This window comes from Genypterus blacodes, unplaced genomic scaffold, assembly GCF_046128005.1.
Source record: "Genypterus blacodes isolate CSIRO-AG114 ecotype Tasmania unplaced genomic scaffold, CSIRO-AGI_Gbla_v1 ptg000005l_1, whole genome shotgun sequence".
Classification (NCBI taxonomy): Eukaryota; Metazoa; Chordata; class Actinopteri; order Ophidiiformes; family Ophidiidae; genus Genypterus; species Genypterus blacodes.
This window is the reverse complement of record NW_027466819.1, coordinates 3,685,001-3,710,000: the sequence shown is the minus strand read 5'-3', so window position 1 is coordinate 3,710,000 and position 25,000 is coordinate 3,685,001. Positions and strand designations below refer to the sequence as shown.

At 47.0% G+C, this 25,000-nt stretch overlaps 3 protein-coding genes across 4 annotated transcripts in view; all 3 read left to right on the top strand.

The window, feature by feature from the left end:
• Nucleotides 1-2,787, top strand: part of LOC142999580 (extended synaptotagmin-2-A-like) — a 28,087-nt gene extending 25,300 nt beyond the window's left edge. For both annotated transcript variants that reach the window (XM_076149197.1, XM_076149189.1), the window contains 2 exons: nt 96-145; nt 410-2,787. In XM_076149197.1, the coding sequence (XP_076005312.1) occupies nt 96-145; nt 410-455 (96 nt within the window). In that variant the 3' untranslated portion in view covers nt 456-2,787. The remainder of the gene's footprint in view (nt 1-95; nt 146-409) is intronic.
• Nucleotides 2,788-4,178: 1,391 nt separating this feature from the next.
• LOC142999593 (tripartite motif-containing protein 16-like) lies at nt 4,179-16,564 on the top strand. Its single transcript, XM_076149210.1, has 4 exons — nt 4,179-4,462; nt 9,217-9,267; nt 13,463-13,576; nt 14,270-16,564. The coding sequence occupies exon 4, from the start codon at nt 14,364-14,366 to the stop codon at nt 16,032-16,034; it is 1,671 nt and encodes a 556-aa protein (XP_076005325.1). The 5' UTR covers nt 4,179-4,462; nt 9,217-9,267; nt 13,463-13,576; nt 14,270-14,363; the 3' UTR covers nt 16,035-16,564.
• A 3,581-nt stretch (nt 16,565-20,145) lies between these two features.
• Nucleotides 20,146-22,734, top strand: LOC142999602 (tripartite motif-containing protein 16-like). Its single transcript, XM_076149222.1, has one exon. The coding sequence runs from the start codon at nt 20,625-20,627 to the stop codon at nt 22,284-22,286; it is 1,662 nt and encodes a 553-aa protein (XP_076005337.1). The 5' UTR covers nt 20,146-20,624; the 3' UTR covers nt 22,287-22,734.
• The last annotated feature ends 2,266 nt before the right edge of the window (nt 22,735-25,000 follow it).

The window sequence follows — 25,000 nt, the reverse complement described above, 5'->3', positions numbered from 1 at the left end:
TCCCGCCACATGAGAAACCGAATCGTGAAAAATCCTGTAGTTCCGTGGCCGGCATGTCTTTGTGAGCGCTGAGTCATTGGGCCTTTCTCCATCAGGTGCTGGTGGACCTGACGCACGAAGAGATCGCCAAAGGCTGGACGCAGTGGTGAGTGGACCGCCTCTGATCCTGTACCTGACCCTGACCCTGACCCTGACCCTGTACCTGATCCTGTACCTGACCCTGTACCTGATCCTGATCCTGTACCTGACCCTGACCCTGACCCTGACCCTGACCCTGACCCTGTACCTGATCCTGATCCTGATCCTGTACCTGACCCTGTACCTGATCCTGGAAACAGGAAATCCTAAAATCTTACTATCTTGATATCAAAACAGTGTATGAAGTTGACTCCTCCTCTTCCTCCCGCAGGTTCGAGCTGAGCGAAGATGGCCTGACCAAGCCTCATCAGTTTTAGCCGCCGTCCGTCATCTTCCACCCCCTGTCGTCACGGTCACTAGCATAAATTGTAAAGCAAGTTCTATCGCTACACTTCCACGCTACATACACACCTCCACGCTATGTACACACTTCCTAGCTACATACACACTTCCTAGCTACATACACACTTCCTAGCTAGATACACACTTCCACGCTACATACACACTTCCTAGCTACATACACACTTCCTAGCTAGATACACTCTTCCACGCTACATACACTCTTCCACGCTACATACACACTTCCTAGCTACATACACACTTCCTAGCTACATACAAACTTCCACGCTACATACACACTTCCACGCTACGGACACACTTCCACCCTACGTACACACTTCCACGCTACATACACACTTCCACGCTATGTACACACTTCCACGCTACGTACACACTACCACCCTACACACACACTTCCACGCTGCATACACACTTCCACTTCAGTCTGCAGTAAACAAAGCTTTGACGTTGATTTAATCTCATCAGTCGCAGTCCTCCCCTTTAAGAGGTAACACAGAACACGTAGAATACACAAACACACACACACACACACACACACACACACACACACACACACACACACACACAGAGTATGATGTACTGCTATGGAAGTAAAGGTTTCTATTCCATATCTATAGAAGAATCTATTTGTGGCCGTAGAGGAAAACAGGATTTATTTGTTTGCTCTTCCAAACTTAACAACTTTGTAAATATGTACAATGATGCTGACAACACAGAGACGGTGTATTCTAGGAGCGAGAGCGAGTGTGTGGTCGTTGACGTGGCCAAAAATGATTGTTTGTAATTTTGTTTAGTTAAGTTTTGTTATATTTTTAAGAAATGGAACTCATTGTAAAGGTTTGGGAGGCAGAGTGGAGCTGCGGCAGAAAGACGACGAGTATTTTACATTTTCCACCCTCCTGATGTTTTGTTATGAGGCCTTGTTGCTCTGTACTATGGCGTCTATACACACACACACACACACACACACAACAACCCTGCGTTTGTAGGCTCTCTGTGTGTTGATGCACCTGGTATTACACAGAAATAAGGCCCTTCTGTTTTATTTGAAATGTATTTGCACATCTCTCCTCGTCGTGTTTTATAAACCTGTCTGGGCTCCTTTGTTGTCTTGGTTACAAAGACTTATCAGAAAAATATCAGTTTCAGCAAATAATATCACAAACTAACTAAGAAACGTCTATTTATAATGCTGCATACGTCAGATACACTATATTAATAATAACCCAACAGGTTTCCATCGTCTCATTTGGTTTAAAGGCCATTGCATTCATTCTTACACATCAGCTGCAGTGTGTTGGCCGTGTCCAGCAGAGGGCGCTGTGATCACAAGGGTTTACTTCCTGTTGGCGTAGCAGTTTGGTGAGTCCGGTCCAATGCAAAGGTCACAGAGGCTTTGTAGTGTTGCTGATGTGTGAGGCTGGTGGTTAACCCTTTAAGTGGCCTTCAGATCGTTTCATGTGATTACTGCCGCAATCCACACACACACACACACACAGCTAAAGTGATCCAGCCAACGCCCCGGATGTTTCCCCGGTCAAACAAACTGCGTGCGTTCAACATAATCACTTCATATTTACTGTAAACGGTCACTTTGCAGAGACTCACAGCAGTTTTCTCTTTGTCACACAGAAGTTTAAAGTTAAAATCCACAATAATAGAGATTTTTTTCTTCAGTGTTTTTGTTTATGAATGAACAACAGTCTTAAATCACACACACACACCTGAATTCAAACTGGTTTGGATGTCGACACACACACACATGCAGACAGCAGATTTGTATTGAAAACGACATGTTTCTTTTGTCTGCAGTACAGACATTTTGTATCCTGGGCCTCAAATTATACACAGCATGGACTAGAGGAGGGACTATTCTCTTCTGCTTGACAGAGAACACACACATACACACACACACACGCACGCAAAACTCCTGCACAGACATCAGTCAGTTAGCAGCCAGCGTAGTCGTCCTCATCATAGTATTTTGTATCGTATTACACAATGTGCCAGTCTGCGTTTGATGTCTGTTTTTATTCCTGCTCTTCTGTCATGTGTTTTATTTTCTACACAAGCTTTAAAAAAAAACCCAGTGTGTATGTGAAAGCCATTGGTATAGATGCGGTGGAGTTTGTCTTCTCCGTCTTCTTCATTTATCCTGTGCCTTAAAGTTCAGACGACCCGGAGAGATTTACAGAACCAATTAACATAAACCTGTAACACGTTTAGAACGGCTCCTTGAAATGTCTTTGAAAACGATTAAAGAGCTTTGGCTGAATGAGCACCACCAAGCTGTACAGCACTTTGCCTTCTGTTTGTTCTGTTCATGCAGGGGGGGTTGATTGAGAAGTTTTGAGCCAAGGATAAGCGAGGGCCAAGTGGGTTTTTGTGCAATTGAGCATTTTTCAACATAATTTCCTTCCAGATCTGCTCACGTCTGCGTTTCTGGAGTTTCTTTTTAATTGCACCTTCCCAATTCCCAATCCTAGTATTTCCCATTTAGCATCATTAATTCACATCCAAATAGAGTTTCTGTATTCGGTTTCATTCCAGGGTTACACAGGATGGTTTACTGTGTGTCGGTCGGATCCACTGTACATGACATCTCTTTTACTAACACAGGTTTTAGAGGTTAGAGATATTTGGTGAGCTTTACACGCTATACTACAAAAGCAGCAGTTATTCTTTGGTCAAATGTAACTGGGTTTATCTGCTTGAAACTATTTTACACTGTCAATCTTGGGACAGTGCAGATGACATGCATGATCGATCCACGTCAGCTAATCTGTACTATTTGGTTGTATTCATGTCACTCAGAAAACTCAATACTGCCACCTGCTGGTCACATTCCAAACTACCAGCAGCCCAAACTCAACCAGAAAATACACGTTAATAACATCGGGGCAGAAATCAAGCTGTAGAGGGTCATATGTGTTAAATTTCTTATAGATAGATAATGAGTGTAAATATTGGACAGGCCACTCTTTGCCTGCAGCCTGATGAGGTCACTGTGCGCTGATTGCTCCGTCCTGCGCCTGGATTGAGGATGAATCAGACTCTGACACACTTTGATTGCATCTGGTTATTGGTGTCAAGAGGTCACGCGCGCATACACACACACACACACACACACACACACACACACTGGTTGGGCAGAGTGCAAGCTGGCCTCTTTTAATTTGAAATAATGGAAACCACAAATTAAAGTACACAAACAAAGATCAACATGATTGTTTCCAGCTGAGGGATCTGCCAATCATCAATCTAAAATAATCTATTGTCAGGGTCAGAGGGATCTGAATCTATCCACTTGGTCGTGGTCCTTCATGTCAGAATTCTAAAGAATCCCGGCGGCACCCGAAGGCAGCGTCACTACGAATCAGTGTACCTAGCCGTGGGTTTGTCAAGTTACCGTCAGAAAACCCAAAACCGGATATTTCTCTGATTTTGTCACAAACCACAACATTTACGCAGAGAACCACACCGTTTACGCAGAGAGAAAAATACCATCAACAGTGTACAAGAGTGATGCCCAAGATACCTCGCTCAAGCTAATTAGATACGTATCCGCTTGTTACGTGATATCTCCTTACATAAAAATGGTTTAGGCGTTTCCGGAGTCTTACTTTGGAAGTGCTAAGCGGAAGTATCCCCTCGCTTTGACGCTGCCTTGAAGCCGGAGCAGAAACGCCCTGCATCCTCCCGCTCTCCTCCTCATCCATCCTCCCTCCGTCTGCCCGTGCGCGAGCGTGTGTGCCAGCGGCTCTCCTCTGCCCCTCCAGCCGCGGAGGAGCATCTTCGAACGGACGGAAGACGACGTAGGACCCGCTGGAAGAAAATGGCCGTTTAAAGGGGGGAAACAAACCCAGAAGAGACATGGAGCGTTTTGGTTTCTACCCCCGTCGCCTCCTCCTCCTGCTGCTCGCTTCCCTCTGCTGCCCCCCCGCTTCTGCCGACAGGAAATTCGGTGAGTAGCTAAATGGAGAAAATGGTATAATATTTGTTAACTGACGGGACGCTGATCCCTACTGTGAGCCATTTTACAGCCGGGACACTGAGCCTGATTCGGGTGAATGTTTTAGCACCGCAGCTTCACCTGACGGAGGGAAAACAAACACACTGATCCTGGCGTCCGTTTGCGTTCATGCTGCACACAAAACTACACGCTCTCCCCGAGAAATCACAGGAATACTCAGGAATATGTGATGGAAATGTGAGAGACACCATTGCTAACACAAAGGTGCCACAAACAGCCGGGAAATGAGTCCTCACGGCGGCTAAAAGGCCTCAAGTGTCAACTTAAATATGAGTCAAATAAGCAGAAACATATTTAAAACATTAAAACAACAGGGAAGACAATAAATAGCCATTATTATGTGTTATATTTAAGACTATCATCACAATAACATGATGGAAGAAAAAATAAATCATTCAATGACCAAATATATCAGATATTCAAATATAATCTTATAAAATCTAGAAATTACCCAGCAGTAATTGTGAAAATGAAAGAAGGACAACAAAGCAATCAACCGATAAACAAACGTAAATGAATTCAATAAGCAAAAATAGATCAAATGCTATACAAATGAGCATTATTGTGATGATAAGCTGTTATCTAATGTGTATAACAACAACAACAACAACAACAATAGATATAAGAGCAATATCAATGTGGGATGCAAAGCAATACAAAATGAGCACATGTTTCGTCTCCGGTTTCTAACTGTGGACTTCTGACTCAAACAGCTATTGATTGGGAATATGAATGGTTGCAGGTGTGTGTGTGTATGTTTGTGTGTGTGGCGGTACAGAGAGCCTAAATGTAGCTGATATCCAATATTGCTCCACTGATTTGAGGTTGTGGAGCCTGCAGGATGAAAGATGTGATGTGTTACAGGGAGATGAGGAAAGGAAGAGGCTGGTCTGAGAGCGGAGGTGTGTGTGTGTATGTGTGTGGAGGGGGGTGTGGGGGTATCTAGACTCTCTCCTCCTCCATCAGATTACATAATCAGCAGCATACAGGGAGTATGGCGACATGCACACTGAGTGTTTATTCTCGTTTGTCCCTCAGATGAGCCCTGCATCTGTTTGCTCATATTGACTTTATTACTCCCACAATCCTCCTACACAACCTAACACGTGGTAGGAGTGGTACAGTGGCACAGTGGTATGCTGTATGTATGTATGTTGGATTTATTTACGCTGACATCATGGTGCTGTTGTTTCTCGTGCAGTTGTGCTCAGTCAGATAATCGATTTGTGGATTGACAGAGAATTAGTAAGATGTTTGAGTGATCATTGCAGTCCTAAACCTAAACATTAAGTTAATGAAAGGCCTTAAATATACATAAATGATCTTAAATACCCTCCATGTAAGAAGAAGTAAGTGATGTTCAGTGGAGCAGCTTGTTGTTTGTCTTTACGTGACGTTTGTCTCATTTAGTCTTAAGAAGAGGCGCTCCTGCAACAAATATCCACCTTAAACATTGTGATGCGATAGAAGAAGGACGAGGTCATTTCAGTCCAGGAGGATTTGTGTGATGAGGAGCATTTGTGCGGCCTGTCGGTGGGTTTATGTGCAGAGTATTTCTCAGCATGGTTGCAGCAGCGGCGTAGAACTACTTTGTATCATCGTCCTTCACCTGTAATAGTTTCCTTTACTCACCTATAGCCTTTACTCTGGGTGATGAAATGGGAGCTGGGCGGCGTGTGGGAACGCTGCTCGGACCGAGCGGCATCACCACTCACATGGTTTTGTTGTTGTTGTTGTTGTTGTTGTGTTTCAGCAGCAAATCCCAGGCCGTATTTCACCTTAGATGTTTACACAGGGCAGTAAAAGTCCACCTTAAGAGGTCGTTGGCTCTGCTTATGATCTTTTAAATGTCATTGTGTATATTGTCCTGGTGGGTTACTGTTACTACTCAGTGTGCACAGCGGTGCAAGTGGGAGCAGAATCCTTGTGATTTTGCAAATTTGAGCTTCACAAAAATGCCCAAGATGTAAATATGTTAGGATGTCTGGATAAGATTTTGGAATGTTTATTATTCCAAACTACTATGTTGAAATGAAGTTAACTGGCAGCCTGATCCTATTCCAATTTGTTGTAATGATGTTTTGCTGCCAGACTTCCAATTTGCGGATGAAATGACAAGCTAAGGAAGTTACACGTGACTAAAACAGACATTTCCTAACGATAATTGATTGTAACCATGAGTGGTGAGCTACTGACGGGTGTGTTTGTCCCGGTCACGTGTGTATGTCCTGTTTTGTTTTCACTTCTCCCTCCTGGGACGACAAAGCTCCGCGTCGAGGGAGAAGTGAATCACAGCCGGCCTTTAGCTTTCCTAATCATTAACCTGAGCCTGGTGAAGGTCACATCAGCTCTCCTGGTGTGACCGTCGCTATGGTAGCGCTCATTAATATTTGATTTGTGCTGATTGGTTGCTTGGTCGGTTGCATGGTGGAAGTGTGTATGTGTGTGTGTGTGTGTTGGAGTTGCACCCATGCGTCTTTGAAGAAACTTTACAGAAAATACTGGAAAGCCTCGTTCTCACAGAGATTGTGGAATTCTGCCAGATAAGTTGTTAGGGCAACATTCCCAGCATCACGAGGTTCATTCCCACAGCCAGACCGTAAAGACAAACTGTCACACAACAAGCAAAGCGACTCATTCACCAAGAAGATTCTGCTGATTTGCTGTTGTGGCCGGTTTCGCCGTTAAGACAAACATCCTCGGTTTCTCTTTCAAACATCATTTGTGTAGTACTCACACTGTGTAATGAGAAACCAGAAGCTGCCACCGCTGGTTCCCTCGACCAGATGCACGGATCAATGGCGCGACTCAGGACAATCAGGGCAGGAGGGAGGGAGGGGGTGGCAGGGTGAGAGAGAGGAGGTGGTGGTGGTTGTTTGTTACTTGCAGAAGACAGAGGGAGTGAGGGAATCAAAGGTTTGCGGCTGTTTGCGGCGTGTCTCTAGCCCCTCGACCTGTCGTGAGCGAGAACGAGCTCGTTTCAGGTTGGGCGTAGTCAGTATGCAAATGAGCCACGCTGTGATTGGCTGTGCTGCCGGCTGAGAGACGACGGCTGTCCTCATCCCAAGCCGACTCTTTGGGTCCTGCAGTGTCCACATTTCCAAGTAACACACACACACACACACACACAGAGCCAATCAATCATCAAAGCCCCTTTGATCAGTCATCGCAAAAAGCGGAAGTGAGTCAGCGTGTAGACGAACCAAATATAACCCACGGAGACGGAGGGACGTTTCAGAGTTGGTGCCTGGTTCTCCGTCTCCGGGCGGCAGCTCGTTATCAGCTGAGCGGCAACGCAGACGGACACGCCCACTGAGAGATAACATTGTGTGGCGGAAAGCAGAGAAGGTTGAAGGCAATCAGAAATGCCTGGAGTTAGATTAATGCCACAAAGACACGGAGAGAGGCAGAGGCTCCATCAGAGAGCCCATACCTCCGCCAAGGCCGAGTCCGCCTCCAAATATATGTCTCTGTCTCTCCGTGATGAAATGAAACAGTGACCATATAAACATGTAACCGTTTATATGGACCATTAAGTCTTTCAAGGTGACCACTTCCTGTTTAATCACCGTCTGGCTCCCTCAGGAAGCAGCGGGAGCCTGATCCAAACAGACAGATGGCCTCATGGGAAACGTAGTGTCTTTCTGGTAACGGCCCTGTGGGGGGCATTAGCTGTGATCGCTGCTCTTTGCTCGTCGTCTGTCACCTTTTCTTTCTAACACTGCAGCCTGTTGGACTCTCTGCCGGCCTGTACGCAGCGTCTCCCTCAGCGGAAGGCAACAAACCAAACGCTGCCCAGCTCCTTTGACTCCTTCCTGCCTGACTCCTCTCCCTCACTAGTCGTCACTTTGCGCTCACTGTCACATCCCTGAACTCCTTCCATTACAAATTAAGACGGCTAAATTACGGGACGCCCACGCTCACAAAATGATTGCAGGCATGAAATTAAAACTGGTTATGAAATCTCATTAAATGAATCTGCTGCTTAGAGAGACGAAGACGCCGACGCCGACTCATCTGCCATCAAAACAAAGTCAGAATGAAACGCACGACGTTAAGTTCTTGTCTTTGAATGACCCAACGCTGCTGAAATGTGTGTTTGTGACATAGATTTGTGCTGAAATGCCATGTGCTCGGAGTTTCACAGTAACCAGAACGTAATCCTGAGAAATGCAAAGGATCATGGGAGAACTGACAGCGTTTACAATTCAGATGTGCCTCAACATGAACACAGAGAGTGACACAGTGTAGATGTGGAGGGTGACAGCAGGGGGGGGGATGGAGGAGGCTAATTTACCAGCGAGTGTTGCCATGGTTACAGCATCCCACCATTCCCATTTACTGTGTCGGTGCACCCTGACTCCTGCAGTCCCTGGAGAGATGACCTAATATGGCTGTGTGTGTGTGTGTGTGTGTTTAGTGTTGTCTTATAAATCTTTGTGTGTATGTGTGTGTGTGTATGTGTGTGCGCGTGTGTGTGTGTCTGCCCTCTTTTCTATAACACGACGTTTCTCAGTAAACCAATGAGCTGCGAGTCAATGAAGTGTCACCGCGACACGTGAACGCCTCATCCCTCGCCTGTGTGTGTGTGTGTGTGTGTGTGTGTGTGTGTGTGTGTGTGTGTGTGTGTACAAAGTCAATCTCGCTAAATTGCCTGGATGTTTTTCTTGTGTCTCTGTTGACAGGTTGCCTGTTTGAGGGTGAATTGTGTTCATCGTACGAGATCTGCGTCAATGGTAAGATGTGAAAATTAATATGAACCATTATTTGAGTTACAATGACAACTGGGGATTCATCAAAATGAACCATCATGTACTAAAATAGGAGCAAGCTAAGTTTGGTCTGTAGGTATTTAGAGCTTTCATCCAAAGAACGTTACAATGACCTCACACTCACACTATTAGCTCACTCTATTAGCTCGGGGTCCAGTGCCTTGCTTAACAACACTTCAACACGCTCTCTAGGAGGAGCTCGCAATCCAACCAGGAACCTTGTGACCCCTAGGCGACTGCGCTACCATCCTGAACCCCCTGGCATGTAGGGGTGTCTCACTCACTCACTCACTCACTCACTCACTCACTTCCTCTCTCTCTCTCTCTCTGCGCTCTCACTCTCCCTGCCTCTCTCCCTCTCTCTCTCTCTCTCTCTCTCTCTCTGCTCTCTCACTCTCCCCCTCTCTCTCTCTCTCTCTCTCTCTCTCTCTCTCTCTCTCTCTCTCTCTCTCTCTCTCTCTCTCCCTCTCTCTCTCTTCCTCTCTCTCTGCTCTCTCTCTCCCTCCCTCTTCCTCTCACTCTCCCTCCCTCTCTGTCTCTCCCTCCCTCCCTCCCACCCTCCCTCTCCCCTCCTCTTGCCCCCCCTGGCATGCTGCAGTGATGCCACGCTGAGAATCAACCTAGAATCAAAATAAGATGGAAACCCGAGAGCTGCCGAAACCAAATATTTGCAGCGTCCCGCCGTCGTGGAAACGCTTTAATCTGCCGCTCTGCTGGCTTAGGTGGAATGATAACCAGGTTCCACATCATGAAGTCTAATCTGTCCTGTAATGTGTTTAAGCACGCCGATAGGAGGGGGGGGTTGTTGGTCTCAGGCCGGGTGTGTTGGCTTTAAATCCATTAGCTCGGCCGTTTCCTGTCTGCCTCCTAATTTTGATTCTGATTCTGACAGGGAAGGGGGGGGGAGGGCGGGAGGGGGGACAAACAAACCCTGAACATATGTTGAGCGCTGTGAGAACATCATCAAGTGAACGCTGAGGTGTATTTTTAGCCCTGTCTGTGTTGTGTCTGCCTCAGGTGACCTCATTTCACTTTGATTAACGAAGTTTCAAACTCTGTGATGAGGTCACCATGCTACACCAGCATATGTGAGGTTAGCATTTAGTGTGTGTGGGACTCTGATTGATATTGATAGATATTTATGCACCCAGGCTGATTTGGTTGAAGGAGCGGATGGAGCTAGGTGTTAGCCGCGGCCTGCTAGCTGCCTGGAACATCTCGGTCATCAAGTCCAGCTAACTATCATTTAGTCTGTCTCTGGGAGTGGAAACGCTCCTGCGGGTGGCGTCAGGTGAGGAGAGGGCGAGCTGACATTTGGCCGCCGGGGTGGAAACGTTAGCGGCGGCTGCACCTCCAGCTCTTTGTTCTCGCCCGACCTGCTTGAATAGCTGCTGTCAAAGCTGCGGCGCACACACCGAGCCGCGCCATTGTGTGGCCGATTGGCAGCTCTGGCTCCATCGTGGACGTAACCTGGCGGCGCAGAAAGTTGAGGAAGGTTTGTTTTTGTCTAGCTCAAGGGCACTCCTCCGCGTGATACGTCGATACACGCCGAGAACTCATGAGAACGCTGACAAAACAGTTTGAAAGGTCCAAGGTCCATGCAGAGATGGAGGACACAAACCCACGGGCCCAGAACAACACCAGAGTCTCTGAAGCACAAAGCCAGTCAGGACTAAGTGTGGAGGCTGACCGGGTTCTGCTGGTGGAACGTAGAACCTCCTGCTGAGGTTTGATTCCACATGTTCATGTTCCAAAGTCATTTATAAAATCCATTATTAAGTTGATTCTTATCTCTTTACCTTTGTTGAGTGATAGCAAATAGTTTTCCCAGAAATGTTTGATGTTGTCTCAAAGATCAGACAGTACATGGAGGAGTGAGGATGTTCTGCAGGGAGGGATCGCCGCCTGTCACTCATGATCACTTAAAGGATCATTACGCTGTTTTTCCAGGTAGAAACTGTTCTGCTCTTTGGTCTTTCCTGTAATCATCCGCCGCTAACTTGGACCAAGTTGGGATCAGGTTAATGGGGGTTTGGGTCGAGACCTTCGCCATCGACTCTTTTGTTCACGATGATTCCACTGTAAGGAACACTTAGATGGGTCAAAGGGTCAGATTTACAGTTTACATGGAGCCGGAGAAGAGTGGTTTCTTTGCTCATCTCGTCCAGACAGCATCTGGAGACCCAAATGAATAACGTCTTTGTGTTGGAGGAAGGTGAGATCAGCTGTGGAGAGAACACAAGCCGGGTTAACCCCTCAGGTGTTGATTGGCTCCCTGGGCTGGGCTCATTCAGTGGAGCCTCACTCAGCATGGAAACAGAGAACAAAGGCCCCAGATTAAGACTGAAGTGACACCAGGGAGGTCGTCTGAATGATAGAACAGAAGCAGAAACCTCATTATGAAAAGCAATCGTTGATCATTGTTGAGGTATAAACTGTGTCTGAACAAACAACACAGCCAGCCGGGGTGTGTGTGGGTGTGTTTGAACACCCTGAACACATCCCAGGTGCTCTTTACAAACCAAGATTGGGGGGGGGGGTGCACAGGCTAAACACACACACACACACACACACAGGCAGCGAGACAGAGAAAGAGAGGACAGCAAAAGGCAGATGCACCCACCCACACACACACACACACACCGCCACCCCACTCGCCTACCCCCTGATTAGCTGCAAGGGAGGAGAAAGCATTGGATGGAATCGCCATGGCAACAGGCGGCAGAGGAGCAGGGCTAAATTGGCCCATTACCCATCTGCACCCTGTTGCTTGTCATCTCCATCAGAACACGCATTGCATAGAGGCTGACATGTGTCACGACCCCCCCCCCCCCCCACACACACACACGCAGACACACACACACACCCCCATGGCAAGGACATTCTGGCCTCAACAGAAGAAGTCTAAATAAATCTGTCTGAGGCGTTTTCCTGTCGTTAGTCTGTAGCACGAAAGTTTAAAAAGTTAAATCTGGGTTGCCAGGTTGGACTTGATTCAAGGTAAAACCTGTGAAGCTTTGGTCCTGCTCGGCCTGATAGTGGCGCTGTAACAACCACTTTTACAGTTTACACCCAAACCGTAGCTAAGTAAAGTTCCTGTTCGCATCCTTCCTGATAGGCCACAGATTTTCCGCCATTTTGATTTCTACCAAAAATGTTTGGAACTGCAGGAGGTCCACTAGTGCCCTCTAGTGCTCTCAAGTGCCTCCTACTGCTCTCTACTTCCCTTTACTGCCCTCTCGTGCCCTCTAGTGGCCTTAAATGCCCTCTACTGCTGTTAAGTGCCATCTACTGCCCTCTTCTGCCCTCTACGTTGTCACCAGGAAAGGTGGAGTGTTGGCATGACCAATATCCCCCAGGCTTTGTCTGATGAATTATACGCATCATTATGTGTTGAGAAAGTCGTGTTCATTCGCCTCATCAATCCACTTTAAAAAACGTAATCAGAATATCACACACACGCATCACGCGGCCCGGAGATGAATCGTTTGCACGGGACGGCGACTCAACGCTCAATCACGAGAGGCGGCGACTCGTTCTGAAGAAGCAGCTTTCTGTCGCCGCACGTAAGAAGCCATTACCCAGAATCCTCTCACTCCCTCCAGTGAGAAACGCTGTAAATGAGCTGGAGCTGCGTAAACCAAAGTTAAAACCAGCGGAAACATCCATTTCCTCGACGCTCTCCCAATGAAGAAACACAAACCGCTAATGGCTTCTGTGGCGAAGGCTCGGAGTGTGTTTACAGCCCGGGGCACTGCAGTGGATTTGGATCCTGTGTGAACTTGTTTCATCTAATTTCCGTGATCAATTACAGATTCCCTGTACGTTTGCTTCCATAGACTAATAGGCTGGTGTGCAGTAACGTTATTACTCACAACTCCATGTTTTTTCCGTGGCCTTTGAAGTGGGAGACTCGTCAACACGTTAAGATCAAGCAAAGGCCGACACACACACCAAAAGCAAAACTCCAAAGCAAACACCAGGAATGGAGAGTAAATGTAAACAAGCAGCTGATAGCAGAGAAAGTAAACCAGCAGAGCCGGACCTGAGCTCCCTGGGGCCCCAAGCTAAACTCTGCCTGTGTGTTCTTGAGAACTAAACTAACAGAGTCAAATATGGGTCCTTTAAGTGTGTGTGTGTGTGTGTGTTTTATTGACAGATGGTATGTTTGGGAGGTGTCACTCTGTTCCAGTGAAGGAAGTTTACACCTACGATGTTTCCCCATCTGTGGTGCAACGCTTCAGGATGCTGCTGGAGAAACTGTCTAACAGAGGTACACACACACACACACACACACACACACACACACACACACACACACACACACACACACACACACACACACACACACACACACACTGCTCTCATGACCCGGTTGCCTGTCAATCACTGCTTCAGCTCCACACAGAAACCCACAAGTTCACAATTTCAGATCATATAGTGTGTTCAGTATAAACGACACACACACACATACTGTACATACATGTAGCTGCACACACACACACGTGGGTTCACACGCCACTCTGACTTGTTCCTCTCCCATAATGCATCACAGAGATCGTCCCTGTAGTTTACTAAACACACACAGTATCTCCACACTCCTTCTCTCCTGTGTGTGCGTGTGTGTGTGTGTGTGTGTGTGTGTGCGTGTCGGTTTGAGGACAGCTTGACTCAAAATGTTGAATGGACTGAGATGAAGCTCTGTAGAAGGGTGGAGCACAGAAGAAGAAGCCTTTAGAGTTTGGTGCTGGTCTGGATCCAGGGGGGAAATATAAGAGTTTATTTTTTATTTATTTATTTTAATTTATTATCCTGTGATAGATAATAGAGAGGAGCAGTTTGCTCTGGATCCACTGGCTCTGCTCTGCTCTGCTCTGCTCTGCTGTGTTTTGCATGTTGGTCAAACTCCTCCTCCCTGAACACAGCAGCTCCTCCCTGTGCTCTGACTTCCTTCTTCCCCTCAAAGGTTTGTCACTTTAAGAGAGGGTGGAGCCAACAAGTGCTGAAGATTTCTTTTGTGCGGAAGTGAAACTCAGACGCTCACTGAACTGAGAGGTGAAATGGCGCAGCAAGGAATTCAGATGGATCAAGAAACCTTCTGCTGTTCGATCTGTCTGGATCTGCTGAAGGAGCCGGTGACTATTCCCTGTGGACACAGCTACTGCAGGAGATGTATTAACAACTACTGGGATGAAGAGGAGAAGGAGGAGAAAATCCCCAGCTGCCCTCAGTGTAGACAGACCTTCACACCGAGGCCTGTCCTGGTGAAAAGCACCATGTTAGCAGATTTAGTGGAGCAGCTGAAGAAGACAGAACTCCAAGCTGCTCCTGCTGATCACTGCTATGCTGGACCTGCAGATGTTGGTTGTGATTTCTGCACTGGGAGAAAACGGAAAGCCATCAAGTCCTGTCTGCAGTGTCTGGCCTCTTACTGTGAGCAACACCTCCAGCCTCACTATGATGTAGCTCCATTAAAGAAACACAAGCTGGTGGAGCCCTCCAACAAGCTTCAGGAGAACATCTGCTCTCTTCACGATGAGGTGATGAAGATCTTCTGTCGCACTGATCAGCAGTGTATCTGTTATCTCTGCTCTATGGATGAACATAAAGGTCACCACACAGTCTCAGCTGCAGCAGAGAGGAAGGAGAGGCAGAGAGAGCTCGGGGAGAGTCGACAACAAGTCCAGCAGAGAACCCAGGACAGAGAGAAAGACGTGAAGGTGCTTCAGCAGGAGGTGAAGGACATCAATCAGTCTGCTGATAAAGCAGTGAGGGACAGTGAAGAGATCTTCAGCCAGCTGATCCGTCTCATGGAGAAAAGAAGCTCTGATGTGAAGCAGCAGATCAGATCCCAGCAGAAAACTGAAGTGAGTGGAGCTGAAGAGCTTCAGGAGAAGCTGGAGCAGGAGATCACTGAGCTGAGGAGGAAAGACGCTGAGCTGCAGCAGCTGTCACACACAGAGGATCACATCCAGTTTCTACACAATTACCCCTCACTGCCACATCTCAGTGAATCTACACACTCAGCCAGCATCAATATCCGTCCTCTGAGACGCTTTGAGGAGGTGACGGCGGCTGTGTCAAAGGTCAGAGATCAACTACAGAACATGCTGAGTGAGGGATGGACCAAGATCTCACTGACACTGACTGATCTGGATGTTTCACTGTCACCAGCAGAGCCCAAGACCAGAGCTGGATTCTTAAGATATTCACAGGAAATCACAATGGATCCAAACACAGCACACACACGTCTGTTATTATCTGAGGGGAACAGAAAAGTAACATATCTGAATGAACCTCTGTCATATTCTGATCATCCAGACAGATTCACTGACTATCCTCAGGTCCTGAGTACAGAGAGTCTGACTGGACGTTGTTACTGGGAGGTGGAGAGGAGCGGAAGAGGAGTTGTAGCAGTGACATACAAGGATATTAAAAGAGGAGGGGGTGAAAGTGGATTTGGAAACAATTTAAAGTCTTGGTCATTATATCATCACAACAACAGTTGTTATTTCAGACATAACAGTATCAACACTCCTCTCTCAGTCTCTCCCTCCTCCAGAGTAGGAGTGTACCTGGATCAGCCTGCAGGTCTTCTGTCCTTCTACAGCGTCTCTGACACCATGACTCTCCTCCACAGAGTCCAGACCACATTCACTCAGCCGCTCTATGCTGGAATTTGGCTTTTTTATTCTATAGGAGAGAACGCCACCTTGTGTAAACTTAAGTAGCCTAAATATGCAAAAGCACAATGGAGCAGATTTCAGTCTTAAATGCCTGATTTGTTGCCGCTTTAGTTTTTCTGAGTGTTTTGGTTTCTGTCGATGTTTTTTTCTTTGTCATTGATTTGCTACAGGAAGTGGTTGCTAGGTGATAGTAGAATATGCATTTTATAGCAATGAGAACATGACATGATGATGTATGATTATGAGTATGATGATTTGCTTTGCCAACATTAGAAAGCCTGACTTTTGATAGCTGAATGTGATTTTGCTTCCTGTGATTGATGATGTGATGGAAACACAGAACACAAGTGTGAGACACTGATATCTGGATCATTATTCCAGTAAAGAATGTAGTTTGGATTATTCAGAAGCATGGTGAGAGAACTGAACCACCGTGTGACAGTGACAGTCAATACTCTCCCTGCAGTTGTAGTGACTGAACACTTATCACAGAGGGTTTGAAAGCTCAAAGCCTCAGGTTCAGAATCATTTGTAGCTTTTGCCATCAATGAATCTCATGTTGATTGATAAACGGGCCTTCCTAAGAAAAACTTCCCAATGTGATGACTTTACCATCTTGAACTCATTGAAATGATGTGAAATAATAAAATGTGGATGTGATGCTCTGTTAAAGACAACGTGTCCTTGTGTCCTCTTCTCTTCTTGTGTAATAGCAGTGAGTGTGTGTTGGACTCTGTCAGTAGAAACACTCTTAGTTCTGAATCTGAACTAACCTGAAAGCTTTTGTTCTTGATGTGGGCCCTTAACGTCTGTAAGCTGTTGACATCAACATGCGGCACATTGGGTTGAATCACACGTCAGACACACAACAGAACAATCACGCCGTCCTGACCAATCAGAAGGGAGCAAACACCTCTCTGGTGGGGGTCTGAGAGGGAGGAAGAGGAACTGAGACGCTCATTTCTACTTTGATTTACACAACCTGCATTATTATTTTAGGATTTCGTCCATAAAGGGGATTTTTTTTCTCGATCAAAAGCACTAAAAGCAATGTGACTGCTCTGGAAAAAAAATGCAATCTCCATATTTGAACACTAGAGGGAGACAAATATCTGTTATAGAATTTACCAACTTTCTTCATGAACCAGAATGACCCAATAAGCAAACAGCCTGTTGCCTTCCATGACATGCTTTGTTGGGTGGTAGAGGAAGTCTCTCTGCTCCTCCGTCTCTCTGTAGGGCCTGAATCTCTCTTCAGTGAATCATGCTAATGAGAAGATCAGAATCAGGGAGGAGAAACCGGAGGAGGAACTCATCCAGGCTGCTCCTTTCTTTCTTGCTTTCTGTCTGTCCGTCTGTCTTTCTCTGAATCTTCTGAATCAATTATTTCCTTCATTCTGTTTGTATCTTTCTATTTAGTTTAGACTGCTTTCCTCCCCTCCTCCCCTCCTCCCCTCCTTGTTCTCTGACTTTAATTGGTCCCTGGTCTCTAATCCTTTTATAACTGCGTTCTGATTCTTCGCTCCGTCTCCTTTCCTCCCTTCGGTCTCTGTCTCCTTCTGTCTCCTGCCTTCCATTTCTTCATCAGTTCAGATTTAATGAGCTGTGTTGCCATGAAAGTTCAAAAACAATATTTTACAGTTAAGTACAGACTATTTACATGTCATTGCTTCTCTCTCTCTCTCTCTCTCTCTCTCTCTCTCTCTCTCTCTGTCACCCACTTATGGCTTTACATTATTCAGACCACTGTTGTGTTTACACTCTGCTTCCCGCCCACACACACACACACACACACACAGCTGTACATCCATTGGAGAAGCCACTGAGCGCAGGTTGGAGCAGCTTTTGCTAGTGAGCTGAATGGACGCTGGTCTTATTTGCTGTTCTTGGTGCTTTGTCATTTGTTGTAAAATCCTTTTTAAAAGCTGGATTCATCAAAGGAAACATTGATGAGTTTCCTTTGTTTTCCTCTTCAGCTTGATCTCAATTTAGATTTGACACGAACAGAGACCCTCCTCCTGGGTCGCTGTGACGACGCTGTCTGCAGGCTCCCTGTGGCGTCTTGGGGGCGGAGCCTGCAGAGTCGTCAGCATGTGAGGTCGTCAGGGAGATGAGACTCACCTGGTCTGATACAGTCGGCCACTCTCTCCTTGTCCTGAGGGAAGGAGCTGGAGTGAGCCTGAGCTTTTGTTGTGGAAGCATCAAGGCTCTGAACTTTGACCTCTCTTCTGATGTTTACGAGCAAGGCGGCGCTCACAGTGAGTATCTTCACGTGTACGTCGCTATGCTGAGTCATTGGTCTGGGCTGTGACCTGACCTCCTGCTCGCCTCCTCTGCAACTTCTCTGCGTTATGTAAACATGAAGATGCAGAGCCGGCGTTGTTCACCCGCCGCCGCCGCCGCCTGTGCTCTCAGCCATCATGGCCGCCACTGAAGGCTCCAGTTTTATAGCGCTTTGATGGCGAAAGCTGGCCCGACACGCTGCGCAGCTGTTAAAGGGAAGCCGGTGTCTGAGCCGTGGCGGTTGAGGTCGTAATTCACTTTGCGGGACCTAAAGGAGGATCGGTGGTGCTGCAGCATCAAGCAGAGGGGAGTGATGAAGAAACGTCCTCATGGATCCCAGAAGATAGAGATATAGAGCTGAGCAGACCTGGAGCTCCTTGGTTTCAGGACAAATGACCAATAAGAAGGACAGTAGATAGGAAGGAGGAGACGAGGAGGACGTAAAGAGGAAGTGGAGTATCTGTTTGTTTTCTGTCGTCTCCTCTCAGCTGCTCCGTCACATCAACACGTCATGGCTTGTCCCGCCAGGCGCTCTCTCTCTCTCTCTCTCTCTCTCTCTCTCTCTCTCTCTCTCTCTCTCTCTCTCTCTCCTGTTGTGCTTTTACGCGCCACCGCCATATTTTCCCGGTAACATTTGGTTCCGCCACCCCATCTGCTGCTGGCGTCCGCTGGTCTGTTGTCTTGCCAGAGAGCCGTGTTTGGTAGCATGTTAAGCGTAAGAACCAGACGTGAAAGGCCGAGCAGCTCATCAAGCTCGGCCATTTGTACGCCTGCTGGAACGCAAGAGGGCTTTCTATGCTCAGTCACTGCACACACACACACACACACACACACACACACACAGATCCATATGTTTCAAGAACATCCCCGCTCTCCTAATGAAGAAACACAAACCGCTAATGGCTTCTGTGGCGAAGGCTCGGAGTGTGTTTACAGCCCGGGGCACTGCAGTGGATTTGGATCCTGCGTGAACTTGTTTCATCTAATTTCCGTGATCAATTACAGATTCCCTGTACGTTTGCTTCCATAGACTAATAGGCTGGTGTGCAGTAACGTTATTACTCACAACTCCATGTTTTTTCCGTGGCCTTTGAAGTGGGAGACTCGTCAACACGTTAAGATCAAGCAAAGGCCGACTGGGAACACGGGGCCAGTTTGAGAGTGATGTAGAGTTTAACTGGAGAAATCCATTCACTCAGAGGGCACGATACCTCCGCCAAGGCTGAGTTGTCCTCCAATTATTACTTACCAGGGTATTGAGTAGACCTTTGGTCAGACACTGGCCTATTGTGTTTGGTTACAGTGATGACTGATCATTCATGAGGAATCAGCCACGCCCACTCAAGTTTGGCAGCCAATTATAGCAATGGAGAGCTTTGGTCCAGCTTGGTCCAGACGTACTACATGTTGGGACGATTGAGACATCGTAGGAGCAGATAAGGACGCAGAAAGACCCAATAAATTCTGGGAGACGAACAAAGACGGCTCTAGTCGGACCTCTGCTGTCCACAGAAACATCTGGTCAGCACTGCTGCCGGCTCATCCCCTCCATCAGACACCCCGGGCCGCTCAGGATGGCCCCCCGTAAATCCTCATCCCGCTCCATCCCGACACATAAATCACCAGGAGCAGATCTGGCTCTGAAGCACAAACAGGGACGGATGGACGAGGCCTGGATCTGCTGCCAGTATGTAAGTATGAAGGAGGATTCAACATGTTCCTTCTCTGAGGTGCAGATGTGCTGCACCAGATCCAAACTAGAGGAAGGAGAAAAGGTGGTTTGCTAATCTGGGTGTGGGTGTGTTCAGTATAAACGACGCCACTCTGACTTGTTCCTCTCCCATAATGCATCACAGAGATCGTCCCTGTAGTTTACTAAACACACACAGTATCTCCACACTCCTTCTCTCCTGTGTGTGCGTGTGTGTGTGTGTGTGTGTGTGTGTGTCGGTTTGACGACAGCTTGACTCAAAATGTTGAATGGACTGAGATGAAGCTCTGTAGAAGGGTGGAGCACAGAAGAAGAAGCCTTTAGAGTTTGGTGCTGGTCTGGATCCAGGGGGGAAATATAAGAGTTTATTTTATTTATTTATTTTAATTTATTATCCTGTGATAGATAATAGAGAGGAGCAGTTTGCTCTGGATCCACTGGCTCCGCTCTGCTCTGCTCTGCTCTGTGTTTTGCATGTTGGTCAAACTCCTCCTCCCTGAACACAGCAGCTCCTCCCTGTGCTCTGACTTCCTTCTTCACCTCAAAGGTTTGTCACTTTAAGAGAGGGTGGAACCAACAAGTGCTGAAGATTTCGTTTGTGCGAAAGTGAAACTCAGCTGCTCACTGAACTGAGAGGTGAAATGGCGCAGCAAGGAATTCAGATGGATCAAGAAACCTTCTGCTGTTCGATCTGTCTGGATCTGCTGAAGGAGCCGGTGACTATTCCCTGTGGACACAGCTACTGCAGGAGATGTATTAACAACTACTGGGATGAAGAGGAGGAGGAGAAAATCCCCAGCTGCCCTCAGTGCAGACAGACCTTCACACCGAGGCCTGTCCTGGTGAAAAGCACCATGTTAGCAGATTTAGTGGAGGAGCTGAAGAAGACAGAACTCCAAGCTGCTCCTGCTGATCGCTGCTATGCTGGACCCACAGATGTTGGTTGTGATTTCTGCACTGGGAGAAAACTGAAAGCCATCAAGTCCTGTCTGCAGTGTGTGGCCTCTTACTGTGAGCAACACCTCCAGCCTCACTATGATGTAGCTCCATTCAAGAAACACAAGCTGGTGGAGCCCTCCAACAAGCTTCAGGAGAACATCTGCTCTCTTCACCATGAGGTGATGAAGATGTTCTGCCGCACTGATCAGCAGTGTATCTGTTATCTCTGCTCTGTGGATGAACATAAAGGTCACCACACAGTCTCAGCTGCAGCAGAGAGGAAGGAGAGGCAGAGAGAGCTCGGGGAGAGTCGACAACAAGTCCAGCAGAGAATCCAGGACAGACAGAAAGACGTGAAGGTGCTGCAGCAGGAGGTGAAGGACATCAATCAGTCTGCTGATAAAGCAGTGAGGGACAGTGAGGAGATCTTCAGCCAGCTGATCCGTCTCATGGAGAAAAGAAGCTCTGATGTGAAGCAGCAGATCAGATCCCAGCAGAAAACTGAAGTGAGTGGAGCTGAAGAGCTTCAGGAGAAGCTGGAGCAGGAGATCACTGAGCTGAGGAGGAAAGACGCTGAGCTGCAGCAGCTGTCACACACAGAGGATCACATCCAGTTTCTACACAATTACCCCTCACTGCCACATCTCAGTGAATCTACACACTCAGCCAGCATCAATATCCGTCCTCTGAGGCACTTTGAGGAGGTGACGGCGGCTGTGTCAAAGGTCAGAGATCAACTACAGAACATGCTGAGTGAGGGATGGACCAAGATCTCACTGACACTGACTGATCTGGATGTTTCACTGTCACCAGCAGAGCCCAAGACCAGAGCTGGATTCTTAAGATATTCACAGGAAATCACAATGGATCCAAACACAGCACACACACATCTGTTATTATCTGACGGGAACAGAAAAGTAACATGGATGAATAAACCTCAGTCATATTCTGATCATCCAGACAGATTCACTGACTATCCTCAGGTCCTGAGTACAGAGAGTCTGACTGGACGTTGTTACTGGGAGGTGGAGAGGAGCGGAGGTGTAGTAACAGTGACATACAAGGATATTAAAAGAGGAGGGCGTGAAAGTGGATTTGGATACAATGAAAAGTCTTGGTCATTATATCATCACAACAACAGTTGTTTTTTCATACATAACAGTATCGACACTCCTCTCTCAGTCCCTCCCCCCTCCAGAGTAGGAGTGTACCTGGATCAGCCTGCAGGTCTTCTGTCCTTCTACAGCGTCTCTGACACCATGACTCTCCTCCACAGAGTCCAGACCACATTCACTCAGCCACTCTATGCTGGAATTAGGCTTTGGAATGAAGGAGAGAACGCCACCTTGTGTAAACTTAAGTAGCCTAAATATGCAAAAGCACATCAGAGCAGATTTCAGTCTTAAATGCCTGATTTGTTGCCGCTTTAGTGTTTCTGAGTGTTTTGGTTTCTGTCGATGGTTTTTTCTTTGTCATTGATTTGCTACAGGAAGTGGTTGCTAGGTGATAGTAGAATATGCATTTTATAGCAATGAGAACATGACATGATGATGTATGATTATGAGTATGATGATTTGCTTTGCCAACATTAGAAAGCCTGACTTTTGATAGCTGAATGTGATTTTGCTTCCTGTGATTGATGATGTGATGGAAACACAGAACACAAGTGTGAGACACTGATATCTGGATCAATATTCCAGTAAAGAATGTAGTTTGGATTATTCAGAAGCATGGTGAGAGAACTGAACCACCGTGTGACAGTGACAGTCAATACTCTCCCTGCAGTTGTAGTGACTGAACACTTATCACAGAGGGTTTGAAAGCTCAAAGCCTCAGGTTCAGATCTTTTGCCATCAATGAATCTCATGTTGATTGATAAACGGGCCTTCCTAAGAAAAACTTCCCAATGTGATGACTTTACCATCTTGAACTCATTGAAATGATGTGAAATAATAAAATGTGGATGTGATGCTCTGTTAAAGACAACGTGTCCTTGTGTCCTCTTCTCTTCTTGTGTAATAGCAGTGAGTGTGTGTTGGACTCTGTCAGTAGAAACACTCTTAGTTCTGAATCTGAACTAACCTGAAAGCTTTTGTTCTTGATGTGGGCCCTTAACGTCTGTAAGCTGTTGACATCAACATGCAGCACATTGGGTTGAATCACACGTCAGACACACAACAGAACAATCACGCCGTCCTGACCAATCAGAAGGGAGCAAACACCTCTCTGGTGGGCGTCTGAGAGGGAGGAAGAGGAACTGAGACGCTCATTTCTACTTTGATTTACACAACCTGCATTATTATTTGAGGATTTCGTCCATAAAGGGGATTTTTTTTCGACTTAAAGCAGCAAAAGCAAATAGACTGCTCCGGAATTATGAATGATTGGTGGAAAAAAATGCACTATTCATATTTGAACACTAGAGGGAGACAAATATCTGTTATAGAATTTACCAACTTTCTTCATGAACCAGAATGACCCAATAAGCAAACAGCCTGTTGCCTTCCATGACATGCTTTGTTGGGTGAGGAATCAGCCACGCCCACTCAAGTTTGGCAGCCAATTATAGCAATGGAGAGCTTTGGTCCAGCTTGGTCCAGACGTACTACATGTTGGGACGATTGAGACATCGTAGGAGCAGATAAGGACGCAGAAAGACCCAATAAATTCTGGGAGACGAACAAAGACGGCTCTAGTCGGACCTCTGCTGTCCACAGAAACATCTGGTCAGCACTGCTGCCGGCTCATCCCCTCCATCAGACACCCCGGGCCGCTCAGGATGGCCCCCCGTAAATCCTCATCCCGCTCCATCCCGACACATAAATCACCAGGAGCAGATCTGGCTCTGAAGCACAAACAGGGACGGATGGACGAGGCCTGGATCTGCTGCCAGTATGTAATTATGAAGGATGATTCAAGATGTTCCTTCCCTGAGGTGCAGATGTGCTGCACCAGATCCAAACTAGAGGAAGGAGAAAAGGTGGTTTGCTAATCTGGGTGTGGGTGTGTTCAGTATAAACGACGCCACTCTGACTTGTTCCTCTCCCATAATGCATCACAGAGATCGTCCCTGTAGTTAACTAAACACACACAGTATCTCCACACTCCTTCTCTCCTGTGTGTGCGTGTGCGTGTGCGTGTGAGTGTGTGTGTGTGTGTGTACAGAGTTTGTATTTGCATTGTTGTCTTGTTTTCTTGTGCGTCTGTGGTTGACGGCAGACGGCACACAAGCGCTTGCCACTGACATTTGACCTCTGACCTCAGTGTGTGTTCAAAGCAATTTCACGACCCCAGCTCAAAGCTCAAACCAAGTCTGTCCAAATATCACAGAAAGGTCCTGCAAATGTTACAGTAAAGTTGGAAAAGCCACAACTGAAGCTGCAGCCAATCAGCCTTCCCCTTCAGGATCAGTCTCTAGTCTATTGACCGAGTTGCTCACGAGTCCATTTGGCTTGGAAATGTCACAAATGAGAACAGGGGCCGATCCCAACTCCACCAACAGCCAAAGGTCATCTGACTTTCATTGAGTTGCTAAGTATTTAATATGTATTCAAAGTAGACTGGCTGGGATAAATCAATCAGGCCAAGCTCTGAGCTGAGCCCTGCTTTCCAATGCAAACAATGAGCAAATTTGTCAGTCGTTTTCTGGTGCCTGAGTTGAAAGTGTTCCTGTAGTTGGCACCTTTTGTCTCTTCATGTTTCCTCCATTATGGCCTTATGAATGTGAGTGAGTGGAGCTGGAGGGACTTTTGTGTTTCAGCAGTGGAGCCAAAGAGACTTTTATTTATGAGAAAAGGTCCCAGCTAATCGCTTTAAACCTACATTCATCATCACTTGGGGGAAGTGAGGACAGGCCGAGCGCTCAGCGGGCTCTGAAGCGCCGCGTCCCCCCGCTCGGGCCTAATGAGAAAGCGAAGGCAGCGCTTTAGAGGGACGCTCCCAGAGGACGCTCAGCCTGAGCCGCCTGTCAGGCTCTCAAACCATTACAGTAAGCACGGGATCACATCCTGGATTAGGAACTTTATAAGTGCTGGTATTTACAGCGAGGGGATGAAGCCGCCGCAGACAGGGATGTGAT